The 21,271-nt window shown below is 38.0% G+C and overlaps 1 protein-coding gene across 1 annotated transcript; it reads left to right on the top strand.

Moving 5' to 3' along the window:
• The first annotated feature begins 9,443 nt into the window (after positions 1 to 9,443).
• On the top strand, positions 9,444 to 21,046 carry LOC109014396 (truncated transcription factor CAULIFLOWER A-like). Its single transcript, XM_018996857.2, has 8 exons — positions 9,444 to 9,789; positions 18,975 to 19,056; positions 19,296 to 19,360; positions 19,512 to 19,611; positions 19,714 to 19,755; positions 20,002 to 20,043; positions 20,165 to 20,289; positions 20,649 to 21,046. Exons 1-8 carry the CDS (start codon positions 9,605 to 9,607, stop codon positions 20,785 to 20,787), a joined length of 780 nt encoding a protein of 259 aa, XP_018852402.2. The 5' UTR covers positions 9,444 to 9,604; the 3' UTR covers positions 20,788 to 21,046.
• The last annotated feature ends 225 nt before the right edge of the window (positions 21,047 to 21,271 follow it).

Genomic DNA, 21,271 nt, shown 5'->3' with positions numbered 1-21,271 from the left:
CATTCTGCTCATGAGTATTACAACAAGGTTAAACAAATATGGGATGAACTTAGTCATTTACAACAAAGCAATGATCTCAAAGAATTGCAACAATCAGCAGAGGATGAACGTGTTTACAAAATTTTGCTTGGCCTCAATGACTCATTCTCCCAACTCAGAACACAGATTCTTGCAATGGACCCTTCCCCTCATCACCAAAATCTTTTCTTTTCTTTTTCAGGAATAGCAGCAGCGTCTCCTCCACCTTCGGCCACCATCATCGGATTCGCTAGCCTTCATTGCCCATGACCACCATCCCGTGAAGCTCACCCTCCGTTGCTCTGAATGTGGAAAATCCAGCCACCTGCGTGACCGCTGCTAGCGTCTCATCGGCTACCCTCCAGGCCGTGAACCACGATCCAAGCCATGACCTTCTCTCGTTGGCAAACCTCCCTCAGGTTTGTCGCCCACCGTGAATAATGCCTGCATCTCCTCTGCCTCGTCGCCGGTGCCTGGTCTGTCGCTGGATCTCTACCAATAGCTACTTGACTTGCTCACTCCGACCACCTCCTCAGCAAACTTCATGGGTAACGTCTCCTCCTCCCCTCTCTTCGACAACCACCGTGACTGGGTTGTGGATAGTGGTGCCATCGACCACATGTGCCACAACCGGACCCTCTTCAGCTCCATTTCTACTTCTCCTCCAGACAGACATGTTAGGTTACCCACAGGCCACACTCTTTGCATAGAAGGTGTCAGCACATGTGTTTTGACCCCAAACCTAATTTTGTAAAATGTCTTTTATATCCCTCACTTTACTTTTAATCTCCTCTCAATCCCTCAGCCAGGACTATTCATCCGGGCCGGGTTTTTTCCCGGCCCGGTCCGGAACTCGGAAAACCGGGTTCCGGTTTCGGGTTTCGGCCCGGATCAAACTCGGGCCGAAACCCGGGTTTGAAAACCCGGACCAACCCGGTCCGGATACGGGTTTGAAACCCGGGTACCGGGTTTTAACCCGGTACCCGGATCTTTATTTTTTTTTATAAAAACCGGTATCAAAACGACGCCGTTTTGATACCGGTTATATTCATCTTCTTCCCCCCCCCCCCTCCCGCGTCTCTCTCGCTCGCTCGCTCTCTCGTTACGCTGCGAAAACCCTAAGCCCCTTGAGCCCATGACCCCGTGAGCCGTGACCCCGTGACCGTCCGCCGCTCGTCCTCGCCGCATCTCGGTCGCTGCATCTCGGTCACTGTCGACCTTTCCCTCTCTCTCTCGGTCGCTGCATCTCGGTCCCGCTTGTTTGGGTACTCTCTCTCTCTCTCTCTCTCTCTCTCTGTAACTATGATTCTGTGCGTGAGGAATGGATGGGGTAATCACTTGGTTGAGTAGAGTACTGGGTTTGGTTTTAATTGTTAGGGGAATATCCAACTTGATTTTATTTGTTGGCTTTGGTTGTTCTAACTTGTGTAACTACGATTATGTTGCATTGTTTATATAGTTATTAATAGCTTATGAACAACCGAAGCTATATTTTTGGATGTGTATTTGGATGTAAGCAAATCTCCTATACCAAGTATAGGAACGTGGAGGTGCCCACAATGCGTGTGCACTCGGTTATTAGAGCATATTTTTAGGAATTTTAGGCAAAGATCAGATTCCTATCAGATATAACTTTATCAAATAGATATAGGTTCCTTAACAGTGGAAGTCCTTGACAAAAAAACATATGATGCATGTGCACTCGGTTGTTTTGGAGGGTTGAAGATAGAACAGATACTATAAATGTCCATTAATTTTCAATACATTGCAACTGAATCCTCTTTGGGTTTACATGTCTGCATACTATCGTGTGGGTTAAAGTTGCACTTTTAAACTAAAACCGATGAAGCATGCGTTACTAATTATAAAGACTTCCCCCCAAATGGCACTAAGCCTATGACTTGGAAACACCACCTAAGTCTAGTATTATTTTTATCTTTCAATCATGCAAACATGAGGACATTACTCTTTTTCATTTATTTTTGGAGTTCAGAAGACAAACAATCCCAAAGAGAGGAGAAAAATTGTAGAGATGTTCAGATTTCAGAATTAGAAGCATGTTGGAACTTTTTGTTTGCTGTTTTGTTTAAAATATGTATTTCCTGAAATTTGGGGAAGTTCTTTGTGCTTTGGGAATATGGAATTTGGGTTCATCCTATCATTACTTTTTCAACAATTCAAGAATGAGTAGAGGGAGTTTTCTGAACTCACATATATGGTTGTTCATAATTCCAAAACCATTTTTACACATTAACTGTTTCTTGGAATCTTACCATTATGAAGGATGTTCAAAGAGACAAAACCATTATTTTTCACAATAAACTTAAGGGATGTTGTTGAACCAAAACAATACAACATAAAAAATTAAAATACCTTGAGGAATAGTTCTGAGTTGTCAATTATATAGGAAAGAGCAAGAATCATTTTTTTCCCTTTGACAAGTACACTCAGTTTCTCAATTTTTACAAAGAAGATATAAGCCATTGTATAGCTTGATTAGATTTTTAAGGTGAATGTATGCCATGATCAAGAAAACAAGGTACGCGATGTTAGAAAATAGACTTGGGAAGATAATGAGAATAATTTTAACATAAGACTAGATGCAAGTACTGTTATGCCACAACATGATACTTTTCATTCCCCGAATGGTAAAACAAAACTGAATACACAAGAATGGCAATAGTATCCATCTATGACAGTCAAATTACCTCGGAGTACAGTGAGCTGGCTGCTCTTCTGCCTCCCATTGCATCATTCATCATAATCTTTAACTCCTCAACACCACAGCCATGGACAAGGCCAGTACTTTAATTGCTTAAATAACGAAATAAAGAAATAATCCAATAAATTCTGCAAATTGCTTAAATTGCTTTAATTGCTTTATGTTTCTTCAACCGAAATTGCTTAAATTCTGCAAATTGATTATTAGTGTTTGATTATTTATTATATTGTGTTTGGTGGTTTTTATTACTCAATAACAGATGGAAGAAGATTCTGTGAGTTGTAATGTCGGTACAACCCAAGGGGTTGGTGGTGACTCCTCGTCTATTCCAGTGGATGTAGAGGAGCATGTGAGTATTCCAACCCTTTCATCCACATATACACAACAACCTACCCATTCCAATGATTCCATCCCACCTTTACCCAAGCAATCAAAAAAAACACCTAGTAACCAATCGGTGGTTTGGGAACACTTTACTAAAGTGCAACCTCTTGACCATAATAACCCAAAAGCTCAGTGTAATTATTGCACTAAGCTATACAGTTGCCACTACAAGAATGGCACTTCATCTATGTTACACCACCTCCAGAATGCATGTAAAACTTCCCCTCTTAGATTTAAAGGAGTTGGAAAAAGTCAGTCATCTGGTGTTAAGAGGGATGGAGAGGGAAGAGTGTGTAGCCCACAAAGTCTAGTGAAGTATGATGCAGAAAAACTTAGGATTTCAACTGCTAAGTTTTTTATTAGGTGTGAATTGCCTTTTAGGCTTGTGGAGAACGAAGGGTTTGTCGAGTATGTGGCTGATTTAGAGTCTCGATTTACTTTGCCATCCCGAATCACTTTAAAAAGGGATTGTATTAAGCTGTATAACGAAGAGAAGATACAGCTAAAAAAATTGTTGGATGGTCAAAGAATCTCTCTAACCACCGATACCTAGACATCGGTGCAAAATATGAACTACATGTGTATTACTGCACATTTTATTGATTGCAACTGGAAATTGCACAAAAAAATATTAAAGTTTTGTCAAATTCCCAACCATAGGGGCGAAACTATTGGGAGGATGTTAGACTTGGGGTTGCATGATTGGGAGATTAATAAGATATTGACTATCACAGTTGATAACGCCTCTTCTAATGATGTTGCTGTTGATTATATGAGGAGGAAAATAAAGGATAGTGATTGTACCATATTGGGTGGTGAGTTTCTTCACATGCGGTGTGCTGCCCATATATTGAATTTGATTGTTATGGACGGCTTAAGAGAAGTTTATGAGTTTGTAACAAGAATTAGAGATGCCGTTAGATATGTGAAGTCTTCGTCGTCGAGGTTTGCCAAGTTCAAGGCTTGTGCGGTAAAGGAAAATATTAGTGGGAGGATGATTTGCTTGGATGTTCCTACTAGATGGAACTCCACATATTTGATGTTGAGTACCGCTGAAAAACACAAACAAGCCTTTGAACACTATTATATGTGTGTGGATAGTGAATTCATGAACCCCACTGTTGATGATTGGAGAAAAGCACATATTTTTGTAGAGTTGCTGAAAGTATTTTATGATGTTACATTGAACATTTCTGGTTCTTTGTATGTGACGGCTAATGTATACTTCCAAGAACTCTGCACAATTGAAGATACATTAAATTATATGTGCAATAGTCATGATATTATCATTAGCACCATGGGCATAAATATGAAAAGTAAGTATGAAAAATATTGGGGTAGCACAGATAGATTCAACTTGATGATATATGTTGCTTTTGTGCTTGATCCACGATATAAAATGATAGCACTGAAGTTTTGGTTGAATCAGTGCAAAGGGGATGAGTTGGCGGATAGGATAGAGGCTAAGGTTAAACTCTTGTTAAGGCGCTTGATTGAGCAGTATAACAAATTTCGTGTGGATAGTGGGGGGAGTTCTAATGTGGTTCAAGGGAGGCCAAGCACTACTTCTACTTCTACTACTATGTCGACTAAATTTGATATCAGGTTAGAGAAATTTCTTTTGGAGCAAGGGTTTATGGAGTTTAGATCAGAACTAGATCGGTATTTGTCGGAGGGGTGTGCACAGAAATCACCCAGTTTTGATATTTTGGATTGGTGGAGAGTTAATGCCACCAATTATCCTGTCCTTGCTGAGGTAGCACGTGATGTGTTATCCACTCTCATTTCCACTGTTGCCTCGGAGTCCGCATTTAGTACTGGAGGACGCATCTTGGATCCTTTTAGGAGCTCATTGTCTCCAGAGACCGTCGAAGCCCTCATTTGCACTCAAAATTGGTTAAGGACCAAACCTGTCGACATCCAGGAGTTGGAAGAATACGTACAGTCGATGGATCTTGAAGGTAAGTTTGAAACTTGAAATATTTTTTTAATATCTATTTATCTCGATTTATTATCTATCTAACTCATTGTTAATATTTTTTTAGATGATTCTGTAGCTTCATCTTCAACAGAGGCTGCAGTGAGTCTCTCTTCTCATTCATGTTAAAAAAATTCAAGAGTAAGTGTTTTCTTCTTGCATAATCTTACTTTCTTAAATGATTTAAGATGTATTTTGAAACCACTTCTTTATATGACTAGTTACTCTTCTATACTTTCTTGGGAGAGGATTTCAGAAATGCAACCTCAAAGGGATAAACCCATGCAGAGTAAGCAACCAGTTTATCTCCATAAATGTCTCCCAGCTCCTACATATATTTGAAACCCCAGTTTATTTAAATTAGCAACATACTCATCATATATGTGCAAGATGCATGGCGCAGAACCATACTTCTTCCCTAATATAGCTCTAAAAAAATTCTGGGCCTCCTTGTTTTCTTGCAGATGGGTGTTGTTGTGGGTTTGGGCTTGGAGGGGCTTGTCATGATAATTTGATGAATTTAATGAAAAGAGGAATTCTCCATTCAGATTTGTGTGATCAATGTAAAGTGGCTTTGCTGAATGTAGCTACAGGTTTTGCAAATCTGGTTTGGGATTTGATGGTAAACAATATGGCTTCTGTTCCACTTTTTCTCACAGTTGCTTGGGAGATATGGAAATATATGTTTATTTCAACACAATGACTCTGGTGAAGGAAATTGTTGAAAATTGTATTGCCTACGTTGATAGTTATCTAACTGTTAAATCTCATTATTTATTGGCAAGAAATGAGTGTTTATCATCCTTGTTTACTTTTAGTTCTATTATTTCTGATTTTTATGTATTAGAGTTTAATTAAAGTAATGTATGTGTTTTTATTTTACATGTATTTGTGTAAAAAAAAAAAAAAAAAATCCGGGTTTCGAAAAACCCAGATTTATCCGGGTTCCGGCCCAGGTCTAACCCGGATAAACCCGGTCTGGGTTCCGGCCCGGGTTTGAAACCCGGGTCCCGGGCCGGGTATACCCGAGTTCCCGGGTTGGAACCCGGATGAACAGGCCTACCCTCAGCTTACTATTAATCATTCTTGCATTGTTTTTTTTCCCTCTACCAATTTTTTTTTCAGGATCCACACTTGACGGGCTGATTGGAGCTGGTGTGTTTTGCAAGGCTTTATGTGTACCAGCCCAAACCCATTATGGCCCTCTCCACACAAACTACTGCAAATAAAATCTTATGGCACTAATGCCTAGGTTATCCTTCCAACTTAGTCATTCCTAGTCTTTTAGATAATCCATGTACTATTTCTGATTATGATGTTTGTGCTCGTTCTAAGAACACAAGATTACATTTGCCTTTTCATGCTAATAAAAGTATTTTTGCTTTTAATCGCATTTTATGGGGTGGTTATCATACTTCTTCACTATATGGTGCTCATTATTTTCTTACAATAGTTGATATTTTTTACGCACTACTTGAATCTATCTTATGCGTTATAAATTTGAGGCTTATACCCATCTCATGCATTTCTTTGTACTTATCCAAAATCAGTTCCAACACCATGATTAAAATAATTAAAACTGATAATGGACAAGAATTTCTTTCCCACAAAGTTCAAACATATCTCCATGATCACGACATCATTCATGAACGTACTTGCGTTAAAAGTCTACAACAAAATGGTGTAGCGAAACGAAAACACAGTTACCTCCTAAATGTCACTCGCAGTCTCCATTTTCAAGCTCACTTACATTTGACATTTTGGGATGAATGTATCCTCTTTGTGGCCTATCTCATCAACCATATACCAAGCCGTATTCTCCAAAATAAATCTAATTTTGAACTTCTCTTTAACACTTCCCCCACCTATGATCACCTTCGTGTGTTCGGTTGCCTTTATTATGCTCAAACTCTCCATGTTTCTCGTGATAAATTTTCCCTTTATGCCTCTAAATGTGTCTTTCTCGGCTATCCTAGCACTCATAAAGCCTACAAGCTTTATAATCTCGACACTCAAGCCATCTTCTATTCTTGTGATACCACTTTACATGAACAAAAGTTTCCCTTTCAAAAAATTCTTGATCTTACACACACCTCCCTCCCTGTCCTCGCTCTCCTTGTCCTTGAGCCTATATTGCCATCCCCTTCTTCCACTTCTTCCATTAGCAATCCCGATCCACCCTCTCCTCCTATTTCTCTTCGCCCTCACCGCACAACTACCCGACCAGCATACCTTCAAGATTATGTCTGTCAGGCCCTACATGGAGCCCACGACATCCTCACCCGCTGCACATTACTCAAGTACTGTTTATCCTTTATCTGTTTTTCTTTCATACTCTCGTTTCTCACATTCTCACCTTAATTTTTTAATTGCCCTCACTACTTCTATTGAATCTTCCTGCTATTCTACTGCTTTTCGTCTTTCCCATTGCCATAAGCTATGTCTGCTGAACTCCATGCTCTTAAAGACAATTCAACTTGGACACTTGAGCCACTACTTCCTGGTAAGAAACACATTCATTGCAAATGAGTCTTTTAAACTAAGATCGAAGTGGATGGCTCCGTCGAAAGATACAAAGTTCAGTTAGTAGCCAAAGGCTACACTCAAATTGAAGGCCTCAACTATCATGAGACTTTTGCCCCTTTTGCCAAAATGACCATTGTTTGGTGTTTGTTGGCTATCGTTGCTATACAACAATGGATCATCCATCAACTTGACGTCAACAATATTTTTTTACATGGTGATCTTGATGTGAAAGTATACTTGACAACTCCTCCCAGTTATTGTCCTAAGGGGGAGACTTGTGTCTACCGTCTCCACAAATCCCTCTACAGTCTCAAACAAGCATCCTGCAACTGATTTTTTAAACTAACCAGTAACCATTGTGCTTCTCAGGCAGATAATTCTTTATTCACCTTGGTCACTTCCACCAGTATCACTATTGTTCTCGTCTATCTTAATGATATTCTGGTTGCTGGCAATGATCTCTCACAAATTGAGTCTTTCAAAGGCGTTCTATCTACACACTTCAAAACTAAAGATCTCGGTCCTCTCAAATATTTTTTTGGTCTTGAAGTTGTTCGTTCTCTGCTAGGCATCTTACTCAATCAACGAAAATATGCTCTTGATATTTTATGTTACAGTGGGCAACTTGGTGCTCGGATTGCCTATTTTCCCATGGAACAAAACTTGAAACTCACCAATCACGACGGCCCTCTTCTTCCCGATCCTTGTACCTATCAACGACTTGTTAGACATCTCATCTACCTGACTAACACACGCCATGATATTGTATTTGTAGTGAACATTTTCAGTTAGTTTATGCATGCTCCCCGTGTTCCTCACCTACAACCTGCCACTCGTGCTCTTCGTTACATCAAAGGCAGTTTGGCACAAAGCATTTTTTTCTCCTCCTCTAGTGGTTTACATGTTACCGCCTACATTGATTCAGATTGGGCTAGTTGTCCCACCACTCGTCGCTCCACCACAGGATACTTCAGGTACGAGCCCCATTTCCTAGCGCACAAAGAAACAAACGACAGTGGCATGTTCTTCTGCTGAAGCTGAATACCGTGTCATGGCTGTCACCACTTTTGAACTCACTTGGTTGAAACAACTCCTCACTGGTCTTGGTGTTCCTCATTCTAAGCCCATCAGCTTATATTGTGACAATCAATCTGCTCTCTACATCACTCACAATCCTATGTTTCATAAACGCACCAAACATATTGAGATTGACTGTCACATTGTTCATGACAAGATTTGGTCAGGCCTCCTTACAGTTCATACCTCCTCACATCAGCAAGTTGCCGATATCTTTACCAAAACATTAGGATGGGAACTCTTTCATTATTTTTCACGCAAGTTAGATATTACGAATCTCCATACACCAACTCGATGGGGAGTATTAACAGGATCATACGGATCACCATTAGCACAACATCAACAACAAAATCAGAAACACCATAATTTCAGGAAATTAATCCTTGTACATTCTTTACATATTTTATTTGTTACCATAGCAAGCATTGCCTCATGTATTTATATATTTACCAATTTGTAAAAATAAGTTTCAAACATAAAAAAGTTATATTTTAGAAAGTTTAACACGGGGGGCGCCGTCAACAGCATCTACTCTGAGACTTCAATTGGGTGGACAAAGACTTTACTTTATTTAAAGAGTGAGGTCCCGACACCACTCACTTAACGACTCCAGTACACTCCACCAATCGCAAGTCGACAACGTATCTCTAAAAACTACAGTACTGGTTTTTCCAAAACCACTTGGTATCCACACCTCGGCTCGCTTTTCTGCTTTGTCCCATTGACGCTTCTGTTTCTTCTATATATATGCAACATGGTTTTCTTAAACCTTTCACATTTGGCAAGATAGAAAGCCCCTTGATTCTCTCTCTCTTTCTCTTGATCTAGTTTCAGTTTCCATCTTTTCCTGGGAATTTCTTGGTTGTTGTTTTCCTTTGCTTGAGAAAGAGATAGATCAGATGGGGAGGGGTAGGGTTCAGATGAAGCTGATAGAGAACAAAATCAACCGCCAGGTTACTTTTTCCAAAAGGAGAGGTGGGCTGCTGAAGAAAGCACATGAGATCTCTGTGTTGTGTGATGCTGAGGTTGGTTTGATTGTCTTCTCCCACAAGGGGAAGCTTTCTGAGTACGCCACTGGTTCTTGGTACGTTCGATTCTACTTCTGCTTCTTTTTAGACGTTTTTCCTCATAAATAATAACATTCGTCCGGCCATTTTCTCATGTGCTTTCGAAATGAACCAAACAAAAAATGAAAAAATAGATACCCTGCCTGCATGCAGTCGGTGATGCTCGCTTCTTCCTTGGTGGTTTTCCTGTTTCACTTGTCCTTCCTTCCTCTTAGCATGATAGTCCATTTTCTTCGTACTTTTTGTGTCAGCTTTATCTTCAGTACTACTAGCTAGAAAGCTCTTGAACTGATCTGTAGCTATATTGTCTTTTCTGCTGTGAAGAATGTTTCTATTTCGTGCCCTTATCTCTCTCATGTAGACCGTTTAGGTAATTAAGATAGTATATATATATGCTAGTACTTTTGGTTGGTGTGTAAAAGATATTAGACTGATTTCTTACGGTGTTTGATGCTAACAGTTATTAATTGCAGTACTACTCGCTTATGCATGCTGGTTTCCTGCGGAGTTAGCTTCAGATCACAGTTAAATCGTTTTATTACTTGAAAATACTAATTATAATAATATTAATATACAGTTCACAAGCGCTAGCTAGCTTGGCCGGATTCTGAAGCCTTAATTATTCTAACTGACTAAAGAAGACCTAGCTTGAACGTCTCCGAGACTTGTACTCTATTTTTGGTTGCACAAAAATCAATGTAAAATGCTATATATATATACACTAAAAAGAAAATGATAAAATTACTTCTAAATAACAATTTGTATACAACTATATAATAAAATAATATTATTTTAAATTTAATTTTGACTTTTATTTTTTATTTGTTGTGTTTTAAATATAATAAAAAATATTATTATATTTAAAGTTGTCTATAAGTTATGAATAAGTACTCACTTCTTTAATCATTAAGTAAAATAAAAAATTAAAAAAAAACTAAATATAAAAAGAATAGTAAATAAGTAGTAATAGAATATAAGTAACCCTATCATTATTTATTTATAATAACTAATTGGTGCAACACATGGCCTAGAGATTCATATATTTTGTACGTATCTGTGAATATATAATATCCATATGCATCATACAAATATACATATATTTAAGTTCATGATGAGTACGAGTACATGCACGACTGAAAGTAGCTAGCTAGGTGAATTTTCCTGGTATTCTTAATGCAACCCAAAAAAGAATATTACATTAAAAAAAGAATATGATTATTCCAGATTTAATCACTTCTTAGAGCTACTAATTCGACATAGTATAAAAGTTGACATCTTGCTTAATTGGCCGGGACGTCGAGTCCTGACCATCTCGTGTTATGGGAAATAGCACGATTAATTCTGCATGCAAGGCTGCTTCATTGGAATATATATGATCATGTGACACCTCCTTATCGAGAGAGTTGAAGTACTCATGATAGGTGTCTTCAATAATTAATAAAGAGAAATGACATACTAGAGTAGTTTATAATGATCATATATATTCTATATATTTTAATCAGAAAATTTGAAGATTTGGACGGAAAAAGGTCGTTTTGATTATGCTTTTTTGGGTGTCTTCTAAATTTGGAATGATATCTCGATATTTGTTTATTTAATAACATGTACGTGAAGATAAATCCAAAAGAGATCATGTAAAATCATTGCAGAAATAGAGGGGTCGTCGCCTATAAAACAACAGTAAATATTCAACCCTTCATCGATCCCTTGACTCAATTTCTAAACAAAGAGCGTTAGAGTAGAAAGGGGTCATGATCAAAGAAGCGTGTTAGTAGGAGAACTAGATGAGATGGCCCTTGTATATGGAGTAAGTTGTTGGACACAGATCCCACGTACACCATAACCGAGGGAAGGTGACATAAATACTAAGAGGTTGTTCGGAAATAATTTTCATCTCTTCTCATCTCATCTCATTGCAATTTATTTCTTTTGCAAACATTACTCAAACACAAATACTTTCAAACTAGTCATTACATGTTTTAAAATTAATCATTACAACTTTCTCAAACTTCCAAACAAAACACACAAAACAATTCAACTTTTTCAAATTTCAAAATAAAAATAATATTAAATAATTATATTCTAACAATATTGTAGCTTTATAATATTCTTTATTCAACTTTCTCTTTCTCTTTTTCTAAAACCCAATAAATACTTAATTCAAACTATATCATTACTACTCACAAATCATCTTACTACTATTCACAAAATCTTCATCTCATCTCATTCCTCAAGCATCCGATCCTCTAAGTTATCCATGGATGGACAAGTTCAAACAGAAGGAATAATTTGATCATTGAATCCCTGGTAATAAACAATTAACACAATCTCTTCAGGCCCTATACAAGAAATTAAGAGAGCTTAGCATACAATATTACCTCTTATCTTTATTTTGAACAGTTTAGCTAGCATGGTACATTGGATGGTCTCAATTTTGATGCTAATTTTGTTGTGAAGAAAACCATGTGGATGAAATGAGAGTTTAAGGAAAAAGAGGTCCTTGATCAAATCTTGCAAGCCTTAAATGATCAGAAGGCACCTACTCTAGATTGCTTGTCTACATTCTCAAAAGAATTGGGTAGGAACCAAGGTAGAGTTAATCGGTATTTCCCATAAGTTTCATGTCCCGGGTAAGTTTGAGAGAAGCCTTAATGCTATGTTTATAGCACTTATTTCCACAAAAACAAAGACCATGAAGATTAGGTATGTTTTGCCCATTAGTCTTGGGGAATTGTTTACATGATCATTTCTAAGTGTAGTAGCAAACAGGATAAAAGCAATGCCAGAGAAGAAAAACCCTATAGCCAAGAATGTATTCATTAGGTAAAGATAGATGTAGGTTTGGACATGATTGTCAATGAGTGTGCTGGCAGAAAGGTTCGTTTAGAGATCCTAGGTAAGGATGCTAAGTGGGAGGGTAAAAACCCTCCCCACCCACTCCCGCCTAGGTTGGAGTGGCTATTCTGCCCTCAACCCTTGCCTTATTTATAGTCTTATCTATCTTCTCTCACTACTTTGGTGGGCAAATTTACGAAGCCACTATGCACAATCAACAAGTTAAAAAAAAATCAACAATCCAACACACCAAACACAATTTACAAAAACCATCTAAAATCGTACAGATATGATTAGAATAAACTAGACCTAAAGAATTGGTATATACGAATCATAAACCCTCAATAGTGTCATGGGTCTGAGTATCAAAGATCCATAATGTTGTCAAGTGTATGAGATGAAATTATCCATATTGGCCACACAATTGTTAGAGGTGATGAGCCTTGCATCGGAGGCGATGTCAAAACAAAGAGGAGAAGAAACTAGTAGGGGTGGTGGGTCAGGCCCCCTCCACCGATAGGCAGGGAATCCACCTGCACAGTGTTAAGGGCCGAGGGATGAGGACAGGGCCCATGCCCCCTGGCTTTCCCCTGTCCTCCTGGCCCATTATATATAATTAGGTCTATAATGAAATGACTTCGTTAATAATATAAATCATAATATCATATATGTTAAGAAAAAAAACCCTACCTATAAATATTACTCTCTCTCTCTCTCTCTCTCTCTCTCTCTCTCTCTCTCTCTCTCTCTTCTCACTTCCCAGTCATTGTCCTCCATTTTCCCCTCTTCTCTTCTCTACCTTCCTTACATACTTTCACGCCACAGTGCCAGTGGCCACCATCCTCTCTTCTCTCTCCTTTCTCTTCTCCTCCATCTTCACTCATTCTTCTTCTCCTCCTCCTCTAAGCTGGCATAGAACTTCACTCTGTTGTCATGGGTCATGGCTGGCAACTACGAGTTCTGTATAGCTCTCCATTGTTGTGGGTGATATTTTGTTAGGGACCCCCGATTGGGTCTGTGAGTTTAGTGACCCACGATCGCAACCATGGGCCATACAGATCTATCCACATCTTTGAAGATCTTAATAACCCATCCCGCGATCATGGCCCATGGGTCTATGCATAGATGGTATGTGCATAGATATGTAGATCTATATTATTCGCTAATTAATACTTGGTTTTGTTTATTTGTTGGTTTGATTTTTAATTTTATAAGTTCGTTTTATTTTTTGTTTGATTTGTGAGATTTTTTTTTATATGTAAGTTTGTTTTGTTTGATGATCTGTAAGTTTTTTTTTTTTTTTGGATTTGTAAGATCTATAAGTTTGCTTTGTGCGGTTTTATTGGAATTTTTTTGTAAATGATATTGTGTTGGACGACAGTGGTGGTGTCAATCTGCCCCCTGACATCCAGACGAGAGCACCCGCCCACGGGGGTGGAGCTGGGGCCCATTAGCCGAACTCACCCCCTGGTCACCACCCATGCTGAGGATGGGGGTGGGGTCGGAGTCCACCCATTTGAGGGGTGAGGGTAGTACCCCTAGAGGAAAGGGAAAAAGAAAGAGGAAGATAAATGTGTAGAAAGAAGATAGAACAAGGAGAGTGGAAGAAACAAAGAAGGGAAAGGGAGGAAGAAGAAGAGAGATGGATAGAATAGAGGGGGGGGGGGGGGAGGGAGAAGAAATTGTAAAGTGATTAGGGTTTTTTGTTTAAGGCTTATATACATATTATTTTTTATGTGGGCAGGTGGGTGAGGTACCTCCCACCTTTCACCCAACCTAACATTACGGGTGGGAGCGCGAGTTGTGTGCCCGTTATCACTAGGGGCAGCCAAATGTGCCAAGCAACGGGGCCCATGCATCCTGTACTCTTAGTCCTAGGTTATGTAATGCGGATTTAGAGAAGGTTTATGAATAAGTCAATTTGGAGATTTTTGTTATATTTGTTGAGAAGATGTGACTTGTGGTAAAGTGATCTTTACGGTGCAACTCTTTGTTTTGATAAATAATTCAGTGTGAAGTCGGTTGAAGATTTTATCATATTTGCATTTAGGGGATCCTTAAGTTGAGTAGGATTTTATGTGCATTGGTAGATAGGGAACTTTATAAGGTTTCTCAATAGGATAAAGGAATGCAAACGAGCAATTTGTGTGTAATGAGACACAAATACATGAGGGGCCATGGGATAATACAATTGATCCATTAATCCAAGAAATCCTAGTTTTTCTAGTGAATCATCTAGAATGCCCTAGTTGAGGTTTAACATAAACAAAAAAATAATACAATAATAGGATAAAACTAATTAAAATAATGCAAATTTTCTTTTGAGAAAATATATCACTCAAATTGGGTGGATTTTTTTGGCTATCCCATGGATGGCCTAGGTTGGTTCAGCATTCATGGCCACTAAGGGGAAAAAGCCACTAAAGCCTAACAGAATGCAGGTCAATGAGGACAAGCCCTAGCCATTGTCACAGAGGATTACTTCTTGTGGTTAATTAGCCTTTTTGTTGTTTTTTTTATTATTTATTTTTAATTGTTAAATTTTAATAGAGTATTTTAGACAATTCACTAGCAATTTTAGGTTTTCATTATACTTAACGGCTCAATTTGCATTGACTGAGGATGCAAATTTAAACATGTTGGTAATTTTTGTATCATATTGTTGATTTTGTTAGTTTAGAGGGCAACTTGAAAAGTTGGTGGTCATTTGGGTTAGATAAGAGGTTCAATCCATTTTCCATATATAGATTCTTTCGAAGAATATGATACATAATCAAGCCTAACACTATGGATCTTCCCAATACATATGCTCCAAAATCAAGGGTTATCACATGGATTGCGTAAACTAATTTGAGTTCAAGAATCATTTGGTTCCAAAACCTCTTAAACATGACAATTTGAAAGAAACAATTAAAGCATGATACTATGGACTTTCTTTTCAAGTATTGCAAATTAATCTTCACTTTTTGATGTGACAATTAGATGGGATGGTGATCATGATAGGAGATCAAATGAAAAACTAATATTTGAGAGGTTATAAGAGCACTTTGACAAGATTGTATTGGTGCAAGGGAAAGAAGAATGCAATGAAATGATCTGAAATAGGCCAGAGATCTTGTCTAGTATACGTAGGTCTGATCTCGTTAAGAAATCCTAAATCAAATGATGTCGTTAGAGGCTTGAAAAATGACATAGATAGGGAACAATTACTTGATTATTAGTAAAATAGACCCCTAGATTGAAACGGCTAGCTACTCTTACTGCAGCTTGTTTGGGTATCTACAAAATTGCTCTCACAACTGCATGCTCTAAAAACATGCCTATAGCCAATTAAGATAATTAATTGGTAACTCATAGTTTGGCAAGTAATATCATAAATAGCAAGAGGTCATGGGATTGAGTGTCATTATTCAGGAAGATTGCTGGGGTATGTCTATATATAACAACGCTCTAGAAACTGATCATATACGCAGTGCAATATTGAATAGTACCATATATAAAAGAGTACTTTAGTATATCTTACTTAACATTCATTTGTTTTTAATAACATTACATATTTTTATGAGGATCATTAGCTATTAGTCATTCTTTATTTGAGGAATAGCTGCTCCTGATGAACAATAGCTAGCTATTCTTTGTGTAGATCAGGAATAATACAAAATATTTAATGAGCCTTAGATCAGTATTTTCAAGCAAAATAAATATTAAATGATTAAAATTAGACACAAAACTAAAATAATATTAAAAACAAAAGTAATCAAAATATTTAAAAATTCTTATGGGTGGATGCATGGGTGTGTATAATATGGCGGCATTCGCATTTCTCGATCTAAAGGATTAATGGGAGTAGACATTTCAAATCCTTTCACGCAGTGAGCACAACCATATATAAATATTAATTTTCCCCTTCCATAAAATGGATCAGTTTTTTAATTTGAGTTATTGCGGGTAATGATCACTTACTTATTAATCGTCGTTAATTATTTTGTGTATCATGACCATATTAATTATTCTATGAATATATTTTGATATCATATATATATATATATAGAGAGAGAGAGAGAGAGAGATGCATATCATGTGTTATATAAATGCATATAAATGTATTATATAAGTACCTTATAGAATAACTAATAGTGGTGGTTTTTTTGTTTTTTTCTGCTGCTACATACATACACTGATCATGGTTTTTGTGACTGCCACTGATTCAGCCACTGCCAGTAATTAATGTCCCTTCTTCCTCCCGAATTAGATATGTGAAGCCCAAAAGACTTTTTTCTTCATTTTCACTTCTTTTCCTTTCCTTTTTGTGTTTTTCTTTGGTGGAGATGGAGCCCAAGATGGTTGTGAAGTGGATTCTTTAACTTGTGTGCATTGGGCTGAAATATTTTGTATTGGGTGGTATTAGAATTCGGGCCTAGCCGATGAAGTGTGAAGAGGAAGCCCAACCCCCACTGCAACTCGTGTGCATTGCCGTCAGTGTCACCACCACGTCGTCACCACGTGTCTGCCAAGCAGTAGCCCCTCTCTCCCGTCTGCCACCACCACTCCTTTCGCCCAACCCACGCCTTTCTTCTCTGTCAACACTTGAAGCTTCAACCATAGCAGCTGCACACTAATCGCCTCATGCCACGAGTGCGATGCTCGACTTCCTCCCACAGTCCCACACCACCAATCGCAGTCACGATTGCATTCCCCGAACCCAACCCACAACCTATAAATAGGTCGGACCTCCCTCGTTTGAAAACACAACCTCCAAGTCTCTCATCCTGCCTCAAAACCTCTTCTATTGGTCTTGTGTTTGTTGTAGTGTGAATGTGATTGGTTAAGTGACTGGGGCTTGAGAGATGTTGGGAAACACATTTGTAGTTGGTGTGGATTGTAGGCCTAGGGCTGGGTGGAGCGTTGGGAATTGCGTGTAGTTGTGGGAAACCAGACTCTATGAAATTGTGAAAACTATTAAATCTATATCTTGTTTGTTATATTCTATTATGCCATGCCATCCAATAACTATCTGCTGCATAGTTGCATTTACACTATTATCTGTCATTATTATTATTGTGCCCTGCTTGTATTTGTGTCGTGAATTGGAAAATTGAGTTTTTGTGTCAAATGATTAAAGGGTGTATTTTGCGGATGTGTGTGTATCACGAACCCAACCCGAGATTGGGCATTATCTTAATGAAGCTTCTCTGGTCACTCGAGAGCGTATAAAACTAAGTAACGTCCCCTGGGCTATCACCAGGCGACAACAAACTCAGCGGAGACGGTAACACTCTTGGTACGACTCTGTGGCCCTCCTGCTAGTGGGGGCTAGAGGTAGGGTTGTAAATTAACCAATCTGTTTGATAGCCCGCTCGGTAATCGTCCGGCTACACTCGAATCGAACTCAACTAGTGTAAAAAAAAGCTCGCCCATGAAAGCAGATACTTGCTCGATTAGTAAATGACACATACTCGACAAAACTTGACTCAACTTGGCTAAAGCTCGTTAAGAACCACACGCTCAACTCGACTGTATTAACTTTATGAAATATTTCCTTGTTGGGTTGAAATTTAGATTTCTAGTACTTTTAGTATTTCATACTGCCTTTTTATTTTTTTGTTGCGTTATAATTGTACACATATATTGCATGCTCGTACACACACTTGCACATTGTGTTGGGGGTGTACGTATGACCCGAGTGGCTAGCACCCCGGCGTTGTGACTCCTGTCATATCACACGTGGGCTTGTGGACATAGGGATTAGGCATAGTGATTAGGTGATCATGATCTCTTGCCAGTTTTTTTACTCAAAGAAATTGCTAACATCAAGTGGTTGATGAACATTAATCAAACACAAATATTGCAACTCTTGTTTTTCTTCTCTTAGATTAACATACATGATGACCATATGATTTTGATCTTACTGAATGTAAGACATGACAGTGGTCATGTCTTTGGATCGAATCCTAATATAGCAGCACTTTGGCAAGAGAAAATTGGCTTAGCTTAATTAAACGGTTTTACTGACATAATTATATGCTACTTGATATTGGTGGCCTCGAGAAACTTCAGCTTGGAAATGTTAAGACTATATATGCGGAATTGTAAAGGTTGCATTTTTATGCATATATATATATATATATATATATATATATATATATGAATTAGCTTCTTAATTAACGTTATAAGAAACTGCTGAGCTGATATTTCATGTTCACCTAGAATAAATCTGTCTCTTGAATGCTTAATTTCCAAGTCTCCCATGCACCTTTTTTTGTTGTGACTAACCAAATCTTCCCAAATCATGATCAGTTACCGGAGGTTTTTGTTTGAGTAATATTAGTAGTACTGGATATTAACATCTTATTCATTTTGGTAATAGCATGGAGAATATACTTGAGCGTTATGAGAGCTACTCTTATGCGGAGAAACAGGTAGTCGGAAGTACTGATTCCGAATTTCAGGTTTGTCATGCCATTTATGTACAAGCAGTACTCATCTGATCTACTTATCACCAAAAAAAAAAAAATACATATAGTCATACCTCTGTCTGAGAATCGGCTGTTTCTGTCCATTTTTAAGGTGTGTACGTACGTACGTACGTAGTTCTCAATGCATATATAACATTATATATCTTTGGCATGTTAGTCATGAGATTGAACTTTGTGATCTGTTGCATGTATTGAATTCCATGTACGTGCAGGGCAACTGGACAATGGAGTTTTCTAGACTTAAGGCTAAGATCGAACTTCTGCAAAGAAACCACAGGTACTAGGATGATTACCCGCCTGCCTTTGTCTCCGTTTTCTTAAACTTCAGAGAAATTTATACTTCGGATCTCCGAGTTTTGTACCTTTTAGCCTTTTCATCTTAATCAGATCTTAAACGACGGTGTTGTTAATTATGTAAAAATCTTCAGGCGTTATCTGGGCGATGATCTGGAATCGTTAAGTTTCAAAGAGCTACAAAACTTGGAGCAACAGCTTGATGTTGCGCTTAAACACATTCGATCAAAAAAAGTATGCTGTATAGATTTTTTTGACGTCCTCCCATGCATGCAATTAGTCTACTTATCTGCGTTTTTATCTGCTTGGTGTACTGAAATCTCTTCTGTCGTACAGAACCAACTCATGAATAAGTCAATCTCCGATCTTCAGAGAAAGGCAAGGCCCTTTTGGCATATCTTGGTCATTATAAATCACCAAGAACACTTGGCATTTTTGCACCTTTTTACTTGAAGGCTCTTTGGCACAGTTGGTTATAAATCACCCAAGAACTTTTTGAATTTTTACATATGTCCCATGTTGGGGATATTATTCTTGTAATTAAGTGACCTACATACCTACTTTTCACTGTATAAATTTGTCAAAAGTCTGACCCTCTGCATTGTACTAATTTACTGTATGCAGGAGAAGACAATACAGGAGCAGAATAGCATCCTAGCGAAGAAGGTGACCCGCCGTTTATGTTTTCATACAAGCAAATTTCTATTTAGCTGCTACTGAAAGGGGATTTAGTCAACTTAATAATAGGAATTGCTTAATATCTCTCTCTCTCTCTCTCTCTCAATAGATCAAAGAAAAGGAGAAAATTACTGTGGCGCAGCAGGCGCGCTGGGAGCAGCAAAACCTGCATGGCCCTGATGGATCATCATCGACGTTCCTGCTACCACAGCCACTTCCCTGTTTGAACATCGGGTAAGCTTCTCTGACGTAATTTAAGGCTTTATTCCATAGCACAAATGTCTTTAACTTATTTGTGTATAAAAATATTAATCAAACAGTTTGTCATATTAAAACAGTTAGTCTGTAACTTATTACATCAGCACTTCTCTCTTCCATATGCTTGTCTTGCATCCAAAACTCATATGAAAGCATCCTGCTAGCTCGAGTTGGGTCATCTCTTATATATGCTTTCAGTTTCAATTAGTAGGCTTCCATCATTTGGGTATGGAAAACCTAATCACATGAGGTTATTACTGTCAGAGAATGGTATATATAAAATAAAATAAAATAAAAACATCATATTGATGTTATATTTGGGATGTCTGATGCAGTGGCACTAATTACCAGGAAGATCGGTCAGAAATGAGGAGGAACGTCGAGCTCGATCTCACTCTCTTGAACCAATTTATTCCTGTCACCACGGATGCTTTGCCTCGTGAACTGATCAGGGAACAAAGATATAATTTATAAGGTGGTTCCGAATCCTGATCTTGCCACCTAATATATTATCACCGTTTTGAGAGATGAATTAAACTCATTATAATATGAGCTAAATTAATGAAATTGTTTCCCTCTCGTTGAGACGTTCTGCAACCGACGTCGATCGAGGAGACCATAAACCTCGATATGGTTCCCCATTTTATTCTTTAATTTGTGTGTTTTCGTAGCACATACACCTATTATATATTTATTCTTTTCTGCCAAAAGCTGGTAGAATTGAATTTTATAATCACATGTAAACCTTATATATATATATATATATATATATATAAAATATTTTGGACTATATATTTTAAATGGGATATATAGTTCAAGTACTTGAAGCTAGCTAGATAGCTGCAGATACGTGCAATATTCTGTTGGATAGCAGCTAGCTGCGCGTTTCATGGATTCTCATTTCCCAACCGCGTGCATGCATGCATGATCATCATGTTTCGAAATGTGTTAATTAGAT

The sequence above is a fragment of the Juglans regia genome, chromosome 13 (genome assembly GCF_001411555.2).
Source record: "Juglans regia cultivar Chandler chromosome 13, Walnut 2.0, whole genome shotgun sequence".
NCBI classification, from domain to species: Eukaryota; Viridiplantae; Streptophyta; class Magnoliopsida; order Fagales; family Juglandaceae; genus Juglans; species Juglans regia.
This window is presented reverse-complemented; position numbering and strand designations above follow the sequence as displayed.

Excerpts from the sequence above, each read along its gene's own strand:
- LOC109014396 (XM_018996857.2), top strand. The coding sequence starts at position 9,605 with ATGGGGAGGGGTAGGGTTCAGATGAAGCTGATAGAGAACAAAATCAAC. Across the intron at positions 20,044-20,164 it reads ATAGCATCCTAGCGAAGAAG|ATCAAAGAAAAGGAGAAAAT; the intron begins GTGACCCGCCGT and ends CTCTCTCAATAG. Across the intron at positions 20,290-20,648 it reads CTTCCCTGTTTGAACATCGG|TGGCACTAATTACCAGGAAG; the intron begins GTAAGCTTCTCT and ends TGTCTGATGCAG.